Below are 24,525 nucleotides of genomic sequence, written 5' to 3'. Positions count from 1 at the left end.
AAAAAAAAACTCTATATGAAGGCCACCTCATATCCAGACATGATTACACATGACAATTTTTTTTTTTCATTCCACCATCCATTATACATAGTAGTTATTTTCTTTGTGAAGACCTAGAAGACCACTTTTTGGTGCAATTTTGGCTGTGTGATAGGAATACTAGTCTGGGTTCGCTATATTTCTCCAAGGTACCTGTCATATGTGAAAGTGCATAGCCCATCCAGGGAAAGCAAAATGACATAAGGGAAAATCAGAAAGTAGTCAAAGTCTCTGGTGGGACTTGGCTTTCTAGAGTCTTAAGTAAGTCCATTTATCAGGCATGGATTTTTATAACATGAAAGACAGGTTTTTTAGTGGGGCCTTTAGTCTCTTCCTGGGCAACTCCCAAGTTTTCAGACTAGTCCAGATCAGAACAATGTATCTCCAAACAAGTACCTAGCTCACCTCAGTTGATGAACAGGTGCATCAATCCACACAGGCTTTGTGCGTGACACGTAAAAGAGTATAATGCACCAGTGTGCTTAGTTAGTATATCTTTATCTGAACATGTATCAAGCAACAAGCACTGCTTAACACAGATTGACTGAGCACACTGGTGTGTTGTACTGCTTGTAATAGGGATTTAATAAAGACGGATGGTTCAAACATAGTGCATGGATCAAAATCTTTATTTTTCTACTAACCTAGATAAGCACAAATAAATATATCAATTGGGTATCCTTGTAATTTTGTAGACTCACAGAATAAAGATGACATGTCATTTTTACCATAAAGTGTACTGCGTAAAATCGAAACCTTCCACAATTAGCAAAATTGCAGATTTTTTTTTTATTTCATCCCACAAATAATTGAGTTTTGGGTTTGAAGTATATTTTACAGTAAAATGCAGGATATCTTTAAAGGGGTATTCCAGGATTTTTTTTTTTATTTGACTATGCTACAGGGGCTGTAACGTTAGTGCAGTTCATAATATAGTTTCTTTACCTGTGTGTGACAGTGGTCTCGCAATTCTTCTGTGATTTTTTTGCCCCAATATTTATTCTTAACAGCATACAAAATTACTCAGGTCACGAGTTTTCCCAGGTTGCAGTGCGTCAAGACATGACATCACTAGTCAGGGGTGCAAAGGGAGACTGTCCTGCTTCAATGGGTGGAGCGACTGCTGGGTGGGAGAGAGATCATTTTGCAATAGCTGTAGGCACCCTGGTTAGAAAACACTGGTCTTTTGAATGGAATTCAACTCATTTGTGTTTCAATGAGTGGTGTGGCTGATGTGTGGGAGGGAGGAAAGTGACCTCACACTCACACAAAAGGAACTAAAGGATGTGTAGTTTGAGAGAAAGAACTCCAACAGGAAATACCCAGTTAACAAAAAGATAGCCATAACATTATGGTAATCTTACAACACAGCCATTTAGCTCCAAGGCAAGCACAGATCCTTCGTAACCATGCCCATTACTGTCTGGCAGTTACTTACTTAAATCACCTTATGATGGATAACCCTTTTGAAAAGTACAATTGGTCCTGCAAAAACAAGCCCTCTTGGTCACAAAGGCATTAATAGTAAAGCCTTTTCTCTCTGCACTGTGGATGTTGACACTGTGTTTGGTTATAATTGTAACTTGGATGACATTTAGACCATATTAGTAGTAATCAATGCCAAAATCCAGGTAACTCAAAAGGGTTAGCTTACTTACAGTAAAACTACTCGGGTAAGACTGAACATTTCTGGCTATACTAAAAAAAAAATGTAAATTTTTTTAGCCAGTGTCTTATGCATTTTCCTCTTCCCAGCACCACCCTACCACCACATTTTATGAATGAGACTATTATTTTTACTGGACTGTTATTTCATATGGTAGCCATTTAATATTAGGCGTGTACTCCTGAATGGTGCCTCCAGTCTCTTTTTTCCTACCTCTGCATATTTTTAAACATATCAGCAGCCTAAGGAAATATTGTTATTAAGGAAGATTGGTACTCTTGATGTACCTTTTTAGAATGTCCATAGATGCCACACCCATCTGTCAGTGGACACTAAAATAGGCTGTTTGTAGATTAATAAATCATTTGCACGTACGAAAAAAAATGTCTTTTCATTTATAGTAAAGCAATCTGTAATTTCTATGTATTTAATTTAGGGAATTGTTTTATTTTCTATATTCTCCTAACAAAAATCAGGTGAATTTGATTTGAAATATTGTTGATGATGAACTACTATATATTTTTTTGTTTTATATTGATTACATTTTCTTTGGAAACCTGATAGGGAACCAGTCATGCTGTGTGATCCACTTGCCGAGATGCTGTTAATTGAGTTAAGATCCTTACCTGGGTTTTTTTTCTACCTAATATACAATCAGTCATTGGTCCTTTTTCAGATGAGTAAAATAGGTCCCCAGAGGGTAGTCAGCAGGTCAGATCTCGCATATTTATATCTTATAAATGTTCCACAGTGGAACAAACCTGAGACCTAAATCAGCGCGGGTCACAAGGACGTAATTGGATTGTATTCCTCTTGGGAGCACCTAAGTCTTTTCTTGTATTGTGTACTGGATGGCAAGTTATCTATGTATTTTCCAGCCTTGTAACTTGGCACACTTTTTTGTTTTCATTCTTCAACGTTAAATTGACTCTTTAAGTGCCATTTTAAGAGCACAGATAGTAAAGCTGTAAGTTAATGTTCTTAGGCTTATACAAGCCTATTAGCACAGTTACATTTCACAACTTAAGATTTCCACATGACAGTGAAAATATTTTCTGCAATGTTAATCTTTTTCCCCTATGAAAGGTATACTCCGGTGGAAAACTTTTTCTTTTTAAATCAACTGCTGCGAGAAAGTTAAACAGATTTGTAAATCACTTCTATTAAAAAAATCTTAATCCTTCTAGTACTTATTAGCTGCTGAATACTGCAGAGGAAATTATTTTCTTTTTGGAACACAGAGCTCTTTGCTGACATCACGAGCACAGTGCTCTCTGCTGACACCTCTGTCCATTTTAAGCTGTCCATAGTAGGAGAAAATCCCCATAGCAAACATATGCTGCCCTGGACAGTTCCTAAAATGGACAGAGGTGTCAGCAGAGAGCACTGTGCTCGTGATGTCAGCGGAGAGCTCTGTGTTCCAAAAAGAAAATAATTTCCTCTGCAGTATTCAGCAGCTAATAAGTACTGGAAGGATTAAGATTTTTTAACAGAAGTCATTTATAAATCTGTTTAACTTTCTGGCACCAGTTGATTTAAAAAAAAAAAAGTTTTCCACCGGAGTACCCCTTTAAGCAGTTTGACTAGAAAAATGGAATTGTTTCACCAAGTAGACACCCAATTCACACACACACACATATATATATATATATATATATATATATATATATATATGGTAAAGGCATATGTGACCTTGAATGAGTGTAATATACTTGATATTTTTAGGCAAATGCTCACTGTGTTGGATATGGACACTGAATTGCTATAAAAAGAAAAATCGATAAATTCCATACAATAGTGTTCTTAGCTAAATAAAATGTCATCTTAAAAATGTAGGGGATTTCCTCAATAAACCATAGTTGAACATTTATAAACTACATCTTTCATTGGCATTATATTTTATGGATGGTGGGGTAGAATCTTCATGGTGACATACATATGGTTGTAGATACACTTATTAATGCGTGGAGTATGAAAGGAGTTGTTCAGGAATAATAATTTAAAAAAATGTTTATATAGGGCTTTGGATGGTGTGAAAAAAAAAAAAAAGACATGATACTCACCTACCCTGGTCCTCCTTAGCTTCTGTTACCTGCTTTTCACCACTGCTTCGTCATGTATTGCATCATTCCTACAGGAGCTACTTACTCAACCAATCACTGGTCACAGACGGGAAATAGCTAAGTGGGCAATTTCTGTGCATCACAGGTATTAGGAAGCAGGGGTAAACGTTTGGGATGCAACTGCTGGGGATCAGGGCAGGCGAGAGTCACTTTTTTTTTTTCATTTTTACACCACTTCTAGTCATAGATTATAATGAGGTTAAATAAGTGTCAGCACAACTGCTAGATGTAGTTGAGTTGTATGTGAAGAGGTATGATTAAATTGTTCTTTTTTTCCCATAAAAAAGGAAACTCATCACAAAATGTCCAGACCCTGACTGATCAGAACCTTTAACATGTCTCTAGAACATGCCAAAAGTGTATTTAGGTGGCAGGTACATTTTAAGCCCTGCCCCCATGGTAATGAGGAATGCTAATCATTGTATAAGGTAACCAAAATGTTTGTAAAAAACATTTATGGAAGAAAAAGAACTTAGCTTGTAAACATAGCATTGGCACCATGTGGTCATATTTTTCTGAAATTACAGTAGATAGATCATTGTTTATCCTCAGTCATCTGAGATGGGAGCTATAGAATGAACATATGACGGTATGCCTAGATTAGTTACAATACAGTGAGCTCACCATCTGTTGTCTAAGTGTATATCAAGTTTATATTGCTAGGGAACTGAATTATCTGTGAAGTTTCATGTTACCTGTTACTGAAGACATTATTGTTGTTTTTCAGTGTGAAGTAATTAGAACATCCATTGGTCATATGTGAGGTACCCATTACATTAGATACCTGGAGTAAACACCCGTCGCGTGCCTCCTATGGCACGTAATGGTGATGTAGTAGAAGCTTCTCTCATAAAATTCTAATACAGTTTATAATATTAAATGCTAGCACACACAGTTCTCTAGTTCTTTTGGGTTTTCCTGATTCCTGTTTAAAAACAAACATTATACACTTTCACGTAATTTTACTTAAACAATTCTGGTACGTAGATCAATCCTTTTAAATGTCCTAATTTTTACATTAACTGCTACATTTTTACATTAACAGACTTTCTATTTTTGGTGCCTAGCATAGAATTTTCCTCTCTTGTCGTGTTCTTGTAAATTGGAAGCCCGTTGCTGTCAAAGTGCACAGCATTTAAGTGTAGATCTATTTTCTATCTTAGAAAGAAAAAGCACATCCTTCCTTTTAAACTGAACAGAAAAGTTTAAAATGCATTTCAGCGTAAACCTTGTCTATCATAAAGTATATGGCACAAGTAAAATACCTTAGCTTCCTATAGTCTGTTAACAATTCTCTCTCTGTTTGTATGCAGGAATTATGAAGGGACACATGATTTTCCGAGATTCCCTCTTCTCCTTCTTTTTTCTCATTCCGTCTTTCTCTGTGGGTAAGTAGCTTTGGAAGATTATTATTTTATTTTAAACTTAGCTTATATGTGATTTCAGTATGTTAATAATCGTTATAATAAACAAATATTAGTATATTGGGGGCAGATTTATTAAGCAAGTTGTGCAATGGAGAAGTTGCATAAATGCTGTTCGTCAATTTTCTTTTTATTTTATATGTTTTAGACATTTTAGAAAAGGGGGTATGGCTTAAAATCAAACACTTAAAGGGGTTATATAGGAATTGTAAAACAGAGCCAATTTCTTTCAAAAACAGCTCCATGTGTGTCTCCAGGTTGGGTGTGGTTTTACACTTTGTCCATTCACTTTAATGGAACTGAGCTGCAGAACCACACCCAACCTGTAGACAGATGTGGAGCTGTTTTTGAAAGAAATTAGCTGTGTTTTTCTATTCCAGGATAACCCCTTTAAAATTTCTTAAAGGCATTTTATGCATATTAGAATGTCTATAGTTAAAGGGGTACTCCGGTGGGGAAAAAAAGGTTTTCAAAACAACTGGTGCCAGAAAGTTAAACAGATTTATAAATTATTTCTATTAACAAATCTTAATCATCCCAGTACTTATCAGCTGCTGTATGCTCCAGAGGAAATTGTATAGTTCTTTCCAGTCTGACCACAGTGTTCTCTGCTGACACCTCTGTCCGTGTCAGAAACTATGCAAAGCAGGAGAGGTTTGCAATGGGGATCAGCTCCTATACTGGAAAGTTCCTGACATGGACAGAGGTGTCAGCAGAGAGCACTGTGGTCACACTGGAAAGAACTATACAATTTCCTTTAGCGCATACAGCAGCTGCTAACTACTGGAAGGATTAAGGTTTTTAAATAGAAGCCATTTACAAATCTGTTAATGTTTCTAATTCCGCTGTGAATTCTTTTAGGGGTGTAGTTTTTAAAGAGGGTGATGTGTAGTGGCTTCTAGCATACATGTCTCTCAAATCTACTTCAGAAATGAATTGGTCCCTAATAAAAAAAAAAAGTTTTGCACATTTTCATCGACATTTAAAAAAATGTGTTGGTTAAGCCTCTAAAATTCTAAAAACAATGTTTTACACATGCTACTATCATAAAGTACAGGGTGGGCCATTTACATGGATACACCTTAATAAAATGGGAATGGTTGGTGATATTAACTTCCTGTTTGTGGCACATTTAGTATATGTGAGGGGGGAAACTTTTCAAGATGAGTGGTGACCATGGCGGCCATTTAGAAGTCGGCCATTTTGAATCCAACTTTTGTTTTTTCAATAGGAAGAGGGTCATGTGACACATCAAACTTATTGGGAATTTCACAAGAAAAAACAATGATGTGCTTGGTTTTAACGTAACTTTATTCTTTCATGAGTTATTTACAAGTTTCTGACCACTTATAACATGTGTTCAATGTGCTGCCCATTGTGTTGGATTGTCAATGCAACCCTCTTCTCCCACTCTTCACACACTGATAGCAACACCGCAGGAGAAATGCTAGCACAGGCTTCCAGTATCCGTAGTTTCAGGTGCTGCACATCTCGTATCTTCACAGCATAGACAATTGCCTTCAGATGACCCCAAAGATAAAAGTCTAAGGGGGTCAGATCGGGAGACCTTTGGGGCCATTCAACTGGCCCACGACGACAATCCACTTTCCAGGAAACTGTTCATCTACGAATGCTCAGACCTGACACCCATAATGTGGTGGTGCACCATCTTGCTGGAAAAACTCAGGGAACGTGCCAGCTTCAGTGCATAAAGAGGGAAACACATCATCATGTAGCAATTTCGCATATTCAGTGGCCTTGAGGTTTCCATTGATGAAGAATGGCCCCACTATCTTTGTACCCCATATACCACACCATAAAATCAATTTTTATGTTCCAACAGTCTTGGAGGGATCTATCCAATGTGGGTTAGAGTCAGACCAATAGCGGTGGTTTTGTTTGTTAACTTCACCATTCACATAAAAGTTTGCCTCATCACTGAAAAAAATCTGCGTAAACTGAGGGTCCTGTTCCATTTTTTGGTTTGCCCATTCCGCAGCACCTGAAACTACGGATACTGGAAGCCTGTGCTAGCATTTCTCCTGCGGTGTTGCTATCAGTGTGTGAAGAGTGGGAGAAGAGGGTTGCATTGACAATCCAATACAATGCGCAGCACATTGAACACATGTTATAAGTGATCAGAAACTTGTAAATAACTCATGAAAGAATAAAGTTATGTTAAAACCAAGCACATCATTGTTTTTCTTGTGAAATTCCCAATATGATTGATGTGTCACATGACCCTCTTCCTATTGAAAAAACAAAAGTTGGATTCAAAATGGCCAACTTCAAAATGGCCGCCATGGTCACCACCCATCTTGAAAACTTTCCCCCCTCACATATACTGATGTGCCACAAACAGGAAATTAATATCACCAACCATTCCCATTTTATTAAGGTGTATCCATATAAATGGCCCACCCTGTAGATTATTAATTCATGTATGTGAGATGACTGTCACGATGCCGGCTGGCAGGAGGTGGATCCTCTGTGCCAGAGAGGGATTGGCGTGGACCGTGCTAGTGGACCGGTTCTAAGTCACTACTGGTTTTCACCAGAGCCCGCCGCAAAGCGGGATGGTCTTGCTGCGGCGGTAGTGACCAGGTCGTATCCACTAGCAACGGCTCAACCTCTCTGGCTGCTGAAGATAGGCGCGGTACAAGGGAGTAGACAGAAGCAAGGTCAGACGTAGCAGAAGGTCGGGGGCAGGCGGCAAGGTTCGTAGTCAGGGTGGATAGCAGAAGTTCTGGTACACAGGCTTTGGACACACAAAACGCTTTCACTGGCACAAGGCAACAAGATCCGGCAAGGGAGTGCATGGGAGGAGGTCAGATAAAGGCAGGGAGCAGATGGAAGCCAATTAAGCTAATTGGGCCAGGCACCAATCATTGGTGCACTGGCCCTTTAAGTCTCAGGGAGCTGGCGGGCGCGCGCCCTAGAGAGCGGAGCCGCGCGCGCCAGCACATGACAGCAGGGGACGGGAACGGGTAAGTGACCTGGGATGCGATTCGCGAGCGGGCGCGTCCCGCTGTGCGAATCGCATCCCCGACGGCCATGACAGTGCAGCGCTCCCGGTCAGCGGGACCAACCGGGGCGCTGCGGAGAGAGAGACGCCGTACGCGCTCCGGGGAGGAGCGGGGACCCGGAGCGCTAGGCGTAACAGAACCCCCCCCCTTAGGTCTCCCCTTCTCTTTGTCCGGTAACTGCCTCCCCTGGGATGAGGACACCGGGAAAGGATGGAGGGATTCCTCAACGGCAGGCAGTACAGCAGGAGTGGGAATGGGGAGGGAGGGCAGAGGGCGAGGCCTGGCACGGGGCAGTGTGACACCAGGACGAGGGCCATGAGGAGGCACCGAGGCTTGCCTGACTGGACTGGGAGGGGGGGAGAGGCACTTCTTAAGGCGGGCAGAGTCCATAACGACCTTAGGGAGACCGGATACAGGAGGAACCACAGGGTCACGGCAGGGAGTACTGGTAACCGGTTTAAGGCAGTCCTTGAAGCAAGAGGTACCCCAGCTCTTGATCTCCCCTGTGGACCAATCCAGGTTTGGGGAATGGTGTAGAAGCCAGGGTAATCCAAGGAGAACTTCAGAAGTGCAATTGGGGAGGACCAAAAACTCAATTTTCTCATGATGAGGTCCGATGCACATTAGGAGGGGCTTCGTGCGGAAACGCACAGTGCAATCCAACCTGGCTCCGTTGACCGCGGAAATGTGGAGTGGCTTGACAAGACGGGTCACCGGGATGCGGAATTTATTCACCAAGGACTCCCGAATAAAATTCCCAGAGGCACCAGAGTCCAGGCAGGCCACGGCTGAGAGGGAAGAGCTGGCTGAAGAAGAAATCCGTACAGGCACCGTGAGACGTGGAGAAGCCGACTTAGCATCAAGAGACGCCACACCCACGAGAGCTGGGTGCGAGCGTGCTTTTCCCAGACGTGGAGGACGGATGGGGCAATCCACCAAAAAATGTTCGGTACTGGCACAGTACAGACAAAGATTCTCTTCCTTACGGCGATTCCTCTCTTCCAGGGTCAGGCGAGACCGATCCACTTGCATGGCCTCCTCGGCGGGAGGCCTAGGCGCAGATTGCAATGGAGACTGTGGTAGAGGTGTCCAGAGATCTAAGTCTTTTTCCTGGCGGAGCTCTTGATGCCTCTCAGAAAAACGCATGTCAATGCGAGTGGCTAGATGAATGAGTTCATGCAGGTTGGTAGGAGTATCTCGTGCGGCCAGAACATCTTTAATGTTGCTGGATAGGCCTTTTTTAAAGGTCGCGCAGAGGACCTCATTATTCCAGGAAAGTTCAGAAGCAAGAGTACGGAATTGTATGGCGTACTCGCCAACGGAAGAATTACCCTGGACCAGGTTCAACAGGGCAGTCTCAGCAGAAGAGGCTCGGGCAGGTTCCTCAAAGACACTTCGAATTTCCGAGAAGAAGGAGTGTACAGAGGCAGTGACGGGGTCATTGCGGTCCCAGAGCGGTGTGGCCCATGACAGGGCTTTTCCAGACAGAAGGCTGACTACGAAAGCCACCTTAGACCTTTCAGTAGGAAACTGATCCGACATCATCTCCAAATGCAGGGAACATTGCGAAAGAAAGCCACGGCAAAACTTAGAGTCCCCATTAAATTTGTCCGGCAAGGACAGGCGGAGGCTAGGAGTGGCCACTCGCTGCGGAAGGGGTGCAGGAGCTGGCGGAGGAGATGATTGCTGCTGAAGTTGCGACTGAAGTTGCTGCACAATGGTGAATACTTCCGACAGCTGGTGGGTTAGATGGGCGATCTGTCGGGATTGCTGGGCGACCACCGTGGTGATATCAGAGATATAAGGCAGAGGGACGTCAGCGGGATCCATGGCCGGATCTACTGTCACGATGCCGGCTGGCAGGAGGTGGATCCTCTGTGCCAGAGAGGGATTGGCGTGGACCGTGCTAGTGGACCGGTTCTAAGTCACTACTGGTTTTCACCAGAGCCCGCCGCAAAGCGGGATGGTCTTGCTGCGGCGGTAGTGACCAGGTCGTATCCACTAGCAACGGCTCAACCTCTCTGGCTGCTGAAGATAGGCGCGGTACAAGGGAGTAGACAGAAGCAAGGTCAGACGTAGCAGAAGGTCGGGGGCAGGCGGCAAGGTTCGTAGTCAGGGTGGATAGCAGAAGTTCTGGTACACAGGCTTTGGACACACAAAACGCTTTCACTGGCACAAGGCAACAAGATCCGGCAAGGGAGTGCATGGGAGGAGGTCAGATAAAGGCAGGGAGCAGATGGAAGCCAATTAAGCTAATTGGGCCAGGCACCAATCATTGGTGCACTGGCCCTTTAAGTCTCAGGGAGCTGGCGCGCGCGCGCCCTAGAGAGCGGAGCCGCGCGCGCCAGCACATGACAGCAGGGGACGGGAACGGGTAAGTGACCTGGGATGCGATTCGCGAGCGGGCGCGTCCCGCTGTGCGAATCGCATCCCCGACGGCCATGACAGTGCAGCGCTCCCGGTCAGCGGGACCGACCGGGGCGCTGCGGAGAGAGAGACGCCGTACGCGCTCCGGGGAGGAGCGGGGATCCGGAGCGCTAGGCGTAACAATGACCTTCTTTCTTACAAGCAGAGATTTTCAGATATTGCAAAATGTTAATGTTTTCACCAAAAAACAAAACACTGAATATTGACCAAAATGACTACTGACATAAGTGCAATCGCAGAATCATTTAAGATAATTAAAATCAATCCCGATGTTATTACCATATGAAGAAAAACATGTCCAGTTTGAAAAATAGAGCTGTGTCCTGAAGGCCATAATTGTAGAAATTATGTATGTTCTTTAGTCATCAGTCTTCTTTTTGACATAAGCTGCAGACTATTACAATAAAATGTATTAGAGGTTTACTGCTAAGGCAGACATACATTTTTGTAAACATACTGGCCCACATTTACTATTGCAAACCCGACATGTTTTGTCGGGTTGTGCGCCAGATTCTGTCGCATTATGCCAGAAATTGTCTGTGCCAGAATGTGCGCCAGAATTTGCACCAGAATTGAAAAAACTCCAACTAACTCTCCATTTTCCTGAGAAAACCCGAAAAAGGGGCATGGCCGGCGGGGAAAGGGGGCATGACCTCTGAAAAGGAGCGTGTTCCCGACATTTTCACAAAAACACAACATATTTATTAAGGTTTCCACATCAAATGTGGTGGATTTGAGCTGGGGAAAACCAGACAGATCAGAACATGTGTAAAAAAAATCAAAGTGTAGGGAAAGTGGAAAATGTAGGGAAACCTTAGTAAATACCGTGGAAAATAAAGTGTATGGAATTGAAACCCACAAAGAAACCTACACTCCAGTCTTAGGAAATGAGGGCCACTATGTATCTTTAAGGAATTATTCATGGAAAACATTGATCAGCTACCAACAGGATGATAATTGCTTGTGCCCCACTGCTTGGATTCCAACCAACCACTAGGGCAGACATAGCCAACCTTCGGCACTGCCGATGCTTTGGACTACATCTCCCATGATGCTCTTATAGCCAAAATACTGCCAAAGCATCATGGGAGATGTAGTCCAAAACATCTGCAGTGCTGAAAGTTGCCTATGCCTGCACAAGGGGGTCCAGGCCTTCCTATTCAGAGTAGTTTAAATGGAGCAATGGTCCATGGGACTGATGAAAATTAACAATGCTCCCTCCAATAGGCATTGAATGAAGTGGCAATGCACATACTTACATGGGATTTTATGGGACTTTTACATTAACATGTGATAAAGATGAAAGGAAGGATCGGCAACTCACCGCAGGTAGCTTGCAAGATTCTTCTTTAATATAAAATACTCACATACATGTAACAAAGGAAGGAGGGTAGTGGGGGGACATTGGATGGCGACCAAGCTCCGTTTCGCACAGTATATGTGCTTCCTCAGCTGTTTGGCAGAGCGGCATCTCTTGCATACACTCAATTAATGGGGCCAGAAGCAGATGGCTTCATTCGTTTATAGTGGTTATATTTGGATACTGCAGCTCGTCACCCATTTAAGTAAATGGGAGCTGCCAAAACACTGATCTGTAAAGGCACCAAGTGTCAGTTAAAATAGACCATCAATGTTGTCCGAGGAAACCCCTTTATGGACACAGTCAAAATGTACTATGCTACTCTATACTAAACTACAAAATGTGCTACAGGGGACATTGCCTGAAGTAAATGGAATAGCCAGTGACATAATACAAGGAGAGTCTAGATATATTTAAGCTAGGGTCACTTCTTGTTCACAGCTGTGTCTTGATCATGAAGGGGGTTCAGATCAGTGGCCAAATGCTCTGATATTACTTGTGAAAAGTGATGTCTGAAATGAGGTAACTGCTTTAAAGGGGTACTCTGCTGCTCAGCATTTGGAACAAACTGTTCCGAACGCTGGAGTCGGTGCTGGGAGCTCATGATATCATAGCTCTGCCCCCTCATGATGTCACGCCCACCCCCTCAATGCAAGTCTATGGGGGGAGGGGGGGGGGCGTGAAAACCATCACGTCCCCTCCCATAGACTTGCATTAAGGGGGTGGGGCGTGATGTCATGAGGGTGCGGGGCTATAACTTCACAAGCTCCTGGCGCCGACTCCAGCGTTCGGAACAGTTTGTTCCAAACTCTTAGCAGCGGAGTATCTCTTTAAGGACAGATCTACTCACTGGCACCTAAATTAATGAATAAACTACAGTTATATTGTTTATGTCTGCCCTATATATCCACATCTCCTTATCTGTAGTTTGTGAATTGCATTTTCAGGCATCTTATAACCTGTCGAGAATTATTAAAAATCTTTGTTTCAAAATGATATTTATTATTTAGAACTATTGGTTGTTCCAGAAAGAGCAGAGCTCTATTGATCCATGTCGTATGTCACAATTATAACATCTCCTACTCAATTCATCTGATAGATGTGTATTACACTGGAGTCATGCAGTTTTGTGTCGGAAAAGAAGAGACAGAATTTTTATATTACAGTTTTCACATTCATGGACAGATTGCTTCTACCTTATCTTGTTTAAGGTGCTTTCCTTCTGGGCCCAGATTGTATTTTTTTAAATGATGTTGTTTTCTAAATGAATTTGCAGTTTTGAAATAACTCTACACCAAGCTGCAATACTATGAAGAAGCCAAGTTGATCCTATGGGGTTGTAGAGTGCAATGCTCTTTGTTTTTAATAATGCATTTCAAGCAATATTGTAAAACATTAATTGTAATGTTTAAAGAAAATCTGTCCCCAGTGTCACCTGCACTAACCTGTTGTTACGGACAGGTAGTGCAGGTGACACTGATGACAACGGTACTTACCTTGTCCCATTCCGTGCAGGGGATCTCTGGTAGTCTCCCCGGTTAACTTCAGCTCCGGCCTTGCTTGGGGCATGGGGTGAGCTTATTGACGTCACCCCTTGCTTGGTCCCACTGCTGGAGAACAGCAGCGGTGACATCACTAAGCTCCACCCCTGCCCCAAGCCGGGCCAGAGCTGAAGTTAACGGAGATTACCAGAGATCCCCTGCATGGAACAGGACAAGGAAGGTACCCTTGTCATCGGTACCAACAGGTTAGTGCTGGTGACATTGGTGACAGATTTCCTTTAATGTGAACAGTGTGTCAGTCCCCTCTGTTATCCAGTCACTCCTGGGAATGCAATAATGGGGTACTGAGCAGTTAAGATGGCCTAGTGAAGGCCACCTAAGCCTTTCATCTTAGTATGTTTAGTACATCCAGTCAAAGACAGGAAACCCTTCAGAATACAAAACACTGTAATACAGTAATATTGCAGTAGTGTACTTGAGTACCTTCTGTTTGTTATGCATATGGTGGACTAAAATACCAATCACTGTCACAGCAGAGTTGGATTCCCAGAATAATTTTCAAGCTGTGTGTTTTATTTTATCCACCAAAAAGTGCAATGTTTCGGCAGCATTGGCTTTTTTTTTTTTTTTTGCACTGTTTAATGGACATTATAAGGAACACAGCTTGAATATTATTCTAGGAATCCAACTGTGATGTGATCGGAATTGGTATTTTAGTTTGTGATTCTGGATTGGCACTCCAAGTGGTCGCTTGCACAGTGAATGGACTTGAATACTGTCTCTCTTGTTAACAATAAAATAAATTATATATATATATATATATATATATATATATATATATATACGGTATATATATATATGCCTTCACTGTATTTGGAAATGTCTGGACAATTAAAATATAACGTCATTTATCCCTAAAAATTGACCTCATGCCATAATAGTTTTTTTTTTATTGTCACCTCACCTCCCAAACATAGATTGTAAAGCGATAAAAAGTAATATCTACTCCACAATAGTAGAAACAAACTACACCTTACCCACAAAAAATCAGGGCTTAGCATAGCTATGTAGATAGAACATTTAAAAAGTTAAAATGTTAAAAATTATGACTTAAAGCTATTATTGTTTTCTAATTAAAACATAAAAACACAATACATTTAGTAAGTATTCAAAACCTTTAACTTTATTTTTATTTTTTTTGCTATTTTGCGGCCTTGTGCTAGAGTAAAAAAAAATAATAATCAAGTTCCAATAAATGCATCATCTTGCTTGGGGACTACATAGAAAAGTGACATGTTAAATTGCTCATAGTTTCTTCTATTAAAGCTGGTAAATTTATTTTGCCCTTACATTTTGATGTTTGTACAAAAGGAAAAAAATAAAATGTTGCATTAATATGAATTTTCTGACCTTTTACTCAGTAATGCCTCTTACAGCCTCCAGTCTTTTTGAGTATGAGGCCACAAAGTTTGTAAACCTGGATTTAGAGAATTTCTGCCATTCTTCTTCTCTGCTGATCTTCTCAACCTCTGTCAGGTTGGATGGTGCCCATCAGTGGAAGGCATTTTCAGGTCTCTCCAGAGATGCTTAATTATGTTCAAGTCAGGGCTCTGGCTGTGCCACTCAAGGACAATCACAGAGTTGTCCCTAAACCTCTCCTGTGTTGTCTTTGCTTTGTGCTTCTCAGACCAGAGAATCATGATTCTCACAGTACTTCATGTGCATTTTTTCAGGTGAGCTATTGTGTGTTTTTTACTGGCTTTTTCCTTGCCAGTCTGCTTTTTCCTCATTGGTGGATTGATGCAGTGATGGTTGACCTTCAAAAATTACTCCCATCTGCACATAGAATCTTTGGAGCTCAGACAAAGTGATCATTAGGTACTTTGGTGGAAAACAAATGTTTTTAAATCAACTAGTGAAAGTTATACAGATTTATAAATTACTTCTATTTAAAAATCCTAATCCTCCCAGTACTTATCAGCTGCTGTACACTAGAGATAATGTTGTGTAGTTCTTTCCATCCTGACCACAGTGATCTCTGCTGACACCTCTGTGTCAGGAACTATCCAGAGTGGGAGCAAATCCCCATAGCAAACATCTACTGCTCTGGACAGTTCCTGACATTGACAGAGGTGACAGCAGAGAGCACTGTGGTCAGACTGTAGAACACAGCAGCAGTACTGGAAGGCTAAAGACTTTAACCCCTTAACGACGCAGGACGTATATTTACGTCCTGCGCCAGCTCCCGCGATATGAAGCGGGATCGCGCCGCGATCCCGCATCATATCGCGTAGGTTCCGGCGCTCATCAACGGCCGGGACCCGCGGCCAATACCACACATCGCAGATCGCGGCGTCCTGAACAGCTGACAGGACACCGGGAGGGCCCATACCTGCCTCCTCGGTGTCCGATCGGCGAATGACTGCTCCGTGCCTGAGATCCAGGCAGGAGCAGTCAAGCGCCGATAACACTGATCACAGGCGTGTTAATACACGCCTGTGATCTGTGTAAAAGATCAGTGTGTGCAGTGTTATAGGTCCCTATGGGACCTATAACACTGCAAAAAAAAGTAAAAAAAAAGTGTTAATAAAGGTCATTTAACCCCTTCCCTAATAAAAGTTTGAATCCCCCCCCTTTCCCATAAAAAAAAATAAAACAGTGTAAAAAAAAAAATATATAAACATATGTGGTATTGCCGCGTGCATAAATGTCCGAACTATAACAATATATCATTAATTAAACCGAACGGTCAATGGCGTACGCGCAAAAAAATTCCAAAGTCACTTTTTGGTCACTTTTTATACCATTAAAAAATGAATAAAAAGTGATCAAAAAGTCCGATCAAAGCAAAAAACATACCGATAAAAACTTCAGATCACGGCGCAAAAAATGAGTCCTCATACCGCCCTGTACGTGGAAAAATAAAAAAGTTATAGGGGTCAGAAGATGACATTTTTAAATGTATAAATTTTCCTGCATGTAGTTATGATTTTTTCCAGAAGTGCGACAAAATCAAAACTATATAAGTAGGGTATCATTTTAACCGTATGGACCTACAGAATAATGATAAGGTTTAATTTTTACCGAAATATGCACTGCATAGAAACGGAAGCCCTCAAAATGGCGTTTTTTCTTCGATTTTGTCGCACAATGATTTTTTTTTCCGTTTCGCTGTGCATTTTTGGGTAAAATGACTAATGTCACTGCAAAGTAGAATTGGCAAAGCAAAAAAGAAGCCATAATATGGATTTTTAGGTGGAAAATTGAAAGGGTTATGATTTTTAAAAGGTAAGGAGGAAAAAACAAAAGTGCAAAAACGGAAAAACCCTGAGTCCTTAAGGGGTTAAAAAAAAAAATTATTTTACAAATCTGTATAACTTTACGGCACCAGTTGATTTGAAAAATGTTTTTTCCCATTGGAGTACCCCTTTAAGTTGTCAGCTGTGAGGTCTTATATAGATATAATCATGTCCAATCAACTGAATTTATCACAGGAATCAAGAGAAATGGGTGACCTTCAGAGCTAATATTCAGAACATATATATATTTTTTATTTTAGCAGAACAAAGTTAACATGTAATTTTTATACTGCATAGCAAATTCCAGTAAGTAAAACATTTTACAAACCTGATGCTTTTCAAACATTTTATGATGAACATTATATTTTTGTGAAACATTTTATGTTGTTTTTCATCCTGGCATTTTCAAATTCTTATAGAGAAGCTTAAGGGAAAACGCAAAAAAAAAATCTCAAAAACATTGTGTACCTATAGCATGCTGAAAGAAAAAAATACATCATTGACCTTAAAAATGCAACAGAAAGACCTACAAACAAGGTGCTGTCTATGTAGATTTTCTTGGTAGATTTGGTCCCAAAATGCATCTATATTGTACTCATGTGAAATTGACCATAGGGAAAACTTAGGCCAGTGACTTAGAAGACAAAGCTTCTGTGCCCATACCATGTGAATTACATCCAGCATTCTGACCAAACTAGACCATACAGATGATGAACATTCTTGTGCATTAAGGGATTTCATTATGCATCATGTAGAGTAGTGTGTCAAGAGTGCGCAAGTAATATATATAAAGTTTATAAAGTTACATCACAGTTTTATTGATTTTGAGTGAAAGCCCCTCATTGCTACTCTTCTCTTGAAGTTGAAATGTAAAAATATAGAATATGCATTGGTGACATTGCTATTTATATTAAAAAAAAATTCTATTCAATACCTTTAACACTGAGGGAATCTGTGTTCCCCCATGAATTTCACTGAAATGCCGGGTTAGGGCTGACACCCCCACTTTCAGACCTTACATGTCCGAAATGTGTCTCCAAATACGGACCTTAAGTTGGTTGCTAGTGGAGCCCACATACTGTAAATAACATTGTGTACAGGATGCCAGATAAACTATATACATAGTATAACAATTTATGTAGCTGTTCATAGGATATGTCATATTTGTACTGTATGATGTAAATTGGTCAGTTTTCTCCATGTAGCTACATGTTATGCACCTTGTATGTCCACATCCTACATTTCCTATGTATTTCAACCAAGATTAATTTTCTTGTCTAGAGCTCCTTCTTCTGTTACAAATACTAGGTGAAAGGACCGATCTTAATGTTCTGTCCTAGGGACTATGTTCACACCTGGTGTGATTACTTCCCTTAAAACAGTGTCTACCTGTAATATATGTAAATATTTAAGAATAATTTGTTTTATGGCAGCAAATTGAGCACTATATGCAGTAACAAATGCAGTTTCTTTCCTTCTTTGCTTCTTTTACCTACAATGTTTCCTCGTCTGTTGGCGCCTTCTTTTTTCCTCTGATTAGACTGTTTCTGTCCTTCTCCCTAACTTTTTGCATAGTATTACATTAATTATTTTCTGTGTACCTCCTCTCTAATAATCTCTTGTTTAGTTGTTCCACCTCCTATATGAATGTGTCCTCGTGTGTGCATTTCCTTTTTAGCCTACATTAATAGGCATCATAGTATAATCAAGATCATTGGAAGTCCTCAAAATCATATGACAAAATCAGATAATATAGTCTCAGTCAGAGACAAAGAAAATGGACAGTAGCTTTAATAGCTAAAAAAAAAAAAAAAAAATAGCCAGCACAACTGCCTAATACATGGGTGCACGCTGCTGTGGCAAATACAAAGTATACAAAAAAGAAGGTTGCAGCAGCACTCTTGGTCAAAAATGGAGGCTCTTAGCCCATTTTTTGATCGTGTTCCCCATCCACCACGTGGATTTGGCTTCACTTTGGATGGACCCTAACATGCTTGCTCTGCAAGTTAGGAGGAGTGGCACTCTCTTTAGCCGTGCACCCCTCCCTGTTCACAGGAGTTTTTTTAAATTGATAGTGGATCCTGCATGTCACCCAGTCAGAGGCTATATGCCCAGCAGAGGTGAGTAAAATGAGCGTGTTAGGGTCCCATCCGAAGTGAGGTCACCTCTGTGTGGTGGATGGGGGAAACGTTGTGATCAAAAAGTGGGTTACGACCCTCCATTTTTGACTAAGAGTGCTGCTGCAACCTTCTTTTTGTATACTTTGTATTTGCCACAGTAGCATACACTCGTGTATTAGGAAGTTGTGCTGGATATTTTTCTTTTGTTTTTGCTGTGCAACTTAGGGGGAGTAGGACCCTCTTTAGCCGTGCACCCCTCCCTGTTCACAGGAGGTTTTTAGATTGATAGTAGATCCTGCATGCCACCTAGTCAGAGGTGTAAAACAAGACATTACATGACAAGAAAAAAAACTACAAAAAGCACATCAATGCTGGCATGTACAAATATAGTAACATGAATAACAACTTGCCAGTAGATGACAGGAACCAAGTGATGATAAATGAATGGGGGATGGAACAAACAAATTAAGATGATGGCAGTGAGAAATTGAGCAAAAAATAACCAAAGAACTGACTCTTGCTATGCATAGTCTTACCCTAAATCAGTCCCTGAACACTAAACTTAACACCAGACAACACTAAGCCTTACTGGCCCTACAAATTGCTCAACAATTCTGATCGGTTCACTAATCCTTACAGAGCAACAAGCAGGCACTTAGATCCAGAGACAAAATTCAAATTGAAAGGAAACTAAATCGAGGAAATAAACAACTGGATAAATGAATAAAAACAACAAATTAAAAGTACGGACTCAAAAACAAATGAACAAACAGGAATAAATCAAATAGGAACAGAATCTGTGTGCAGATGAGAGAAATCAACAAGGGAACCTACTGTATGTTAACACTTTTTTATACATTACCCTAAGGCTAGGTTCACAAGTTGGAATTTCCGTGCAGAATTCCGCTTGGAGTCTTGTTGAATTCATTGTTATTCCGCTGCTCTATGCACATGTCGGAATTTCCGTACCAGATGTTTCCGGCACAGAAATAAAATTTTCCTTGTCCACACAAAGAATGAACACTTTCCACCAACTGTAAATGATTCATTGTTTTAAATAAAATTTTCCTTGTCCACACAAAGAATGAACACTTTCCACCAACTGTAAATTATTCATTGTTTTATTCAGAATAACCCACATTATAACCCTGTGTATTCGGTTTATAGCAGGTAAACTGTCTGCCAGTTTCCATTTAAGGGGTTAAAAGAATCCCTGTATGTAATGAAAATGCAAAACATTTACAAAAAAATTGGGCTTTATAACTACAATGGCCCTCATTTACTATTCTAAACCCGACTTGTTTTGTCGAGATTTTCTGGCGCATCTTTATCTGCGCCATGTCGCAGACATTGTGCGCCAGTCTGCGACACTATGCAACATTTTTTCCCGACGGACCCGATGTGGATTCTCCCAAACCCGAAAAAGGGGCATAACCCGACATTTCTGAGCTTTCCCACGTATTTATAAAGGTTTCCAACCCGAATTTGTTGAATTGTTGTGGATTTTATCCCGACAACTCAGAGGAGTTGGAAACCAAAACCTACAAAACCCACGTGCGACAAACAGGATGCGACATAATAATAAATACAAAGGGAAAAAAGCAGTCGGGTAAGAAAGCAAGATAGACTTACAACCCGATTTTCTAAGTAAATGAGGGCCAATATGTACAAAATTGCTGTCTGGTTATTTAGGACTGATCATTAGGTGTTAATGGTTTGTTCACACTTCCCTATTTTGCTGTGTATTTTGCTGCATATTTCCAGCTGCCGATTTTCCTACCCATTGAAGTCAATGTGTAGGAAAATCTGCTGCAGGAAATCTGCAGTAAAATATGCATGTGTGAACATACCTAACAAAATCTCTGGAGGAAATTCTAGCTAGAGATCCCAAGGACCAGTAGTTGGCAGAAGTAGCTTCATTTTTATGTCAATATGCATTGGCATTTTAATAGCTCAGACATTTTCACAAGTGGCAATACCAAATATGTTATTTATTAATTTGTTTTTAAATTATTAAAATGGGGGATTTATTTTTATATTTATAAAACTTTTTTTACTTTTATGTTTTTAGTCCACGAAGAGGATTTAAGATTCTGATTACTTAAAGGGGAACTCTACCCCTAGACATCTTATCCCCTATCCAAAGGATGGGGGATAAGATTTCTCATCGCAGGGGGCCTGCCGCTGGGGACCCCAGCGATCCCCCCTGCAGCAGCCCGGAGCTAAGTTTTCTCTGAGGCTAATGACGGGCGGTGCAGGGGATGGGGAATTGTAACGTCACGGCCCCACCCCCTCATGATGTCATGCCTCACCCCCTCAATACAAGTCTATGTGAGGGGGTGTGATGCCCCTTCCATAGACTTGCATTGACGGGGCGGGGCCATAACGTTACTATGCCCTGTCCACTGCACTGCCCGTCAAGCCTCAGAGAAAACTTAGCTCCGGGCTGCTGAGGTGCCAGGCTGCTGCAGGGAGGATTGTGGGGTCCCCAGCGGCAGGCGCCCCCCACAATCAGACATCTTATTCCCTATCCTTTGGATAGGGGATAAGATGTCTAGGGGTGGAGTACCCCTCTGACTACAATACATATTTTCCCATTCTCCTATCTATGCCTATTGCAAAGTGTAATAGGAGATCTGCTATGGCAGCCATGTGGGCCTTCAGAAGGCCCCTTGCTGCCACAACAACTAATTATTGTAATGCAAGGAGGCTGATTGTAAACATAAAAGGGCTAACACCTATCAGGGCTGACACCTATCATAACTGATAACAGGGCTGACATCTATCATAATTACCTATATGTCACATTCTCTATTGACAGTGGCATCTAGGGGGTTTATCTGCCTGGTTTAGACTTAAAGGGATACTGTCACGATCACACCCTATCGGTCCAGCCAAGACGCTAGAGAGAGTGTGATGGTGCAAGGTTTTAAGCCATCAGACCTCTGGGTATCCACTACTAGTCCCAGCAAGTCACCAAATTAACCCTTTGATAAACGTGTTTCACCAGAGCTTCCTTCAGAAAGGTGAGCTCCTATATTTAGAGATCAAAGACCAGAGCTGATTAATTAAACATTTAATCGGAAAAAAAAGGTATCACAGTGCTACGTATAAAATAAATATATGACATCCAGGTACAAAAATACATAAAAGAGTTCAGCAAGACAAGTTCAGAAAACTAAAAGAAAGTCCTTACAGCATAATGGTATAGCAGCCCTTGTGAGTGAGAGTCCAGCTGTTCTTAGGATCTTCTCAGCTTTTGCCATAGGCTTCAACAAAGGTTTGTCCAGCATCTCAGTTTTATAGCAGCTTTTTAGGAGGAAAAACTCCATCCCCCTTCCCTCTGATCCCACCAGGTGGGGAGCATTTATCTTCTGGGTCCCTTATCTTATTTTGTTTTTATGATGGGACCAGAGACATCTCATATCCTGCTGCTACGAAGGCTTTTGACTTCAAAAGGAGTATAACACAGGCAGACAGACCCCCCAATAAAACTGGAATACACAAAAACAAATACACAGTCTGAATGAACCCTCACCCATGCCTTAGATGATACATTAAACACAAATACAATTATAATACACATGTATGATTCCCTAATCAGGCCTTGGGCCTGACACCTCCTCCTTAAGATGGGGACAGAGAGATCTTGTCTCTCCAGGCTGATAGATCTGTCTCCATTAACCATCTATTTATTTTCTTTATTGTGGTACAATCTCTGCCTCTGACCTTTCTCATCAAGGGCAACTACAAATGTGGTGGGTTCTAGGTGCTGCAAAAGGGGAAAGGGACCCTCCCAGGCAGCCTGCAACTTATTCTGCCTGATGAGGTTCAAAACCATTACGTTCTGTTCCACTTCATAGACCCGGTCCCTTGCATTGCGATCATACCAGTACTTCTGCCTGGACTGTGCTGCTATGAGGTTGTCAGTTACCAGCCCAGTCAATGCCTGCATCCTGTCCCTGAACTTCAGAACATTCCCCACCACAAAAGCTACCAAGTACTGTATATTCACCTTGTTACAGAGACTTTGCATTATATTGGACATAAACTGTGTGCCCTGATCAGTGAGCATTTCTCTGGGGAACCCCACCCTGCAGAATATACTGATCAGTGCATCTGCCACCTTATCTGCCCGGACAGAGGATAAGGCAACAGCCTCAGGGTAACTGGTTGCATAATCCACCAAAGTAAGAATAAATTGTTTCCCTGTGCTGCTGGGTATAGCTAGAGGCCCCACAATAGCCACTGCCACTCGTTCAAAAGGTACATATATGACTGGTAGGGGCACTAGGGGAACACGAGTAACATCCCCAGACTTACCCACCCTTTGGCAGACATGACAAGATCTACAGTAATTTGCAACAGTACTACCCATACCTGGCCAGTAGAAATTGTGTACCAACCTGGACTTTGTCTTAGCCACTCCCAAATGTCATGCCAGGGGGATCTCATCGGCTAACCTCAGCAGCTCTTTCCTGTACTGCCTAGGAACTACTAACTGCCTGTCTCTCTCCTGGGGCCCTAGCATGCCTTTGAAAAGGGACTCCCAGTGCAATATATTGTTTCCCCAATATACCTGAAGCCCATCTATGTCAGTACCTGGCTGTTCAGTACGTTGTCTCAGCCCTTCAAGGGAAGGGTCACTGCGCAGAGCTTCCCGAAAATGCTCATTGCCCTCCCCCATCACGTAGCATCAGGGAGCACATTTCCCTTAGGTGAACTAGTATCTCAACCTTCCTCTGCTTTGGCTTGCAAGTCACACAGCTTGCCCCTTTCATCACCATCCTCCCTTCTTTTTACAGCTGCAGCCCTGGAACTCTGCTGGCGTGTTACCACTGCCACCATATGGGTCTCCCCCTCAGTCCCAGACATAACAATGATACAGCCATCATACACAGGCCCATCACTTCTTCATTCCTCCTCAGCCCTCTTAGGCTCAAAGGATTGGGACATATCACTCACTGCTGGTTCCTCATTCTTACATATCACAAGGGGCACACCAAAGCCTTCCCCTAGCCCATCTCCACTAGGTTTTGGCATTGGTAATTCATTGTCATCACATTTTACAATGCATCCCATTTCACTCTTGGAAAACATCACTGGTTCAGTCACATGTAAACATTTATCAATCCCATGCACCCCCTCCCAGTTATCACATTTCACAGTGTCTCTCAAAGTACCTCAGAACTAACCGGGCTCTCTCCTAGCCCATCTGGTATGTAGGTAGTGTCCTCCGGAGCATAATGACAGAGCACCCAAATCAATCCCCAGCAGAACATTAACAGGGATGTCCTCAGAGACCCCCACCTCCCGCAAACCTTTGCCTGTACCCCAATCCAGGTACACACGGACCATGGCTACAGCAGGTCGTCACACAACTCCAGTTCCTTTTAAAGCCATGGTTCTTCCAGGGATGATGTCTGTATCCACCACTTCAGGCCGCACAAAGGTAAATGAGGCTCCAGAATCTCGTAAACCCACTCCAGGGTTTACAAGATTCTGAAGAACAGACACCAGAAGAACATCTGTGTGTCCT

General features: G+C 41.9%; 1 protein-coding gene across 1 annotated transcript in view; it reads left to right on the top strand.

Moving 5' to 3' along the window:
• Nucleotides 1-24,525, top strand: part of CDH23 (cadherin related 23) — a 1,135,250-nt gene that overhangs the window by 4,185 nt on the left and 1,106,540 nt on the right. Inside the window, exon 2 of the mRNA XM_056530710.1 lies at nucleotides 5,142-5,216. Within this exon, the coding sequence (XP_056386685.1) occupies nucleotides 5,147-5,216 (70 nt within the window). The 5' untranslated portion in view covers nucleotides 5,142-5,146. The remainder of the gene's footprint in view (nucleotides 1-5,141; nucleotides 5,217-24,525) is intronic.

Source organism: Hyla sarda, chromosome 7 (assembly GCF_029499605.1).
Source record: "Hyla sarda isolate aHylSar1 chromosome 7, aHylSar1.hap1, whole genome shotgun sequence".
NCBI lineage: Eukaryota > Metazoa > Chordata > Amphibia > Anura > Hylidae > Hyla > Hyla sarda.
This window is presented reverse-complemented; position numbering and strand designations above follow the sequence as displayed.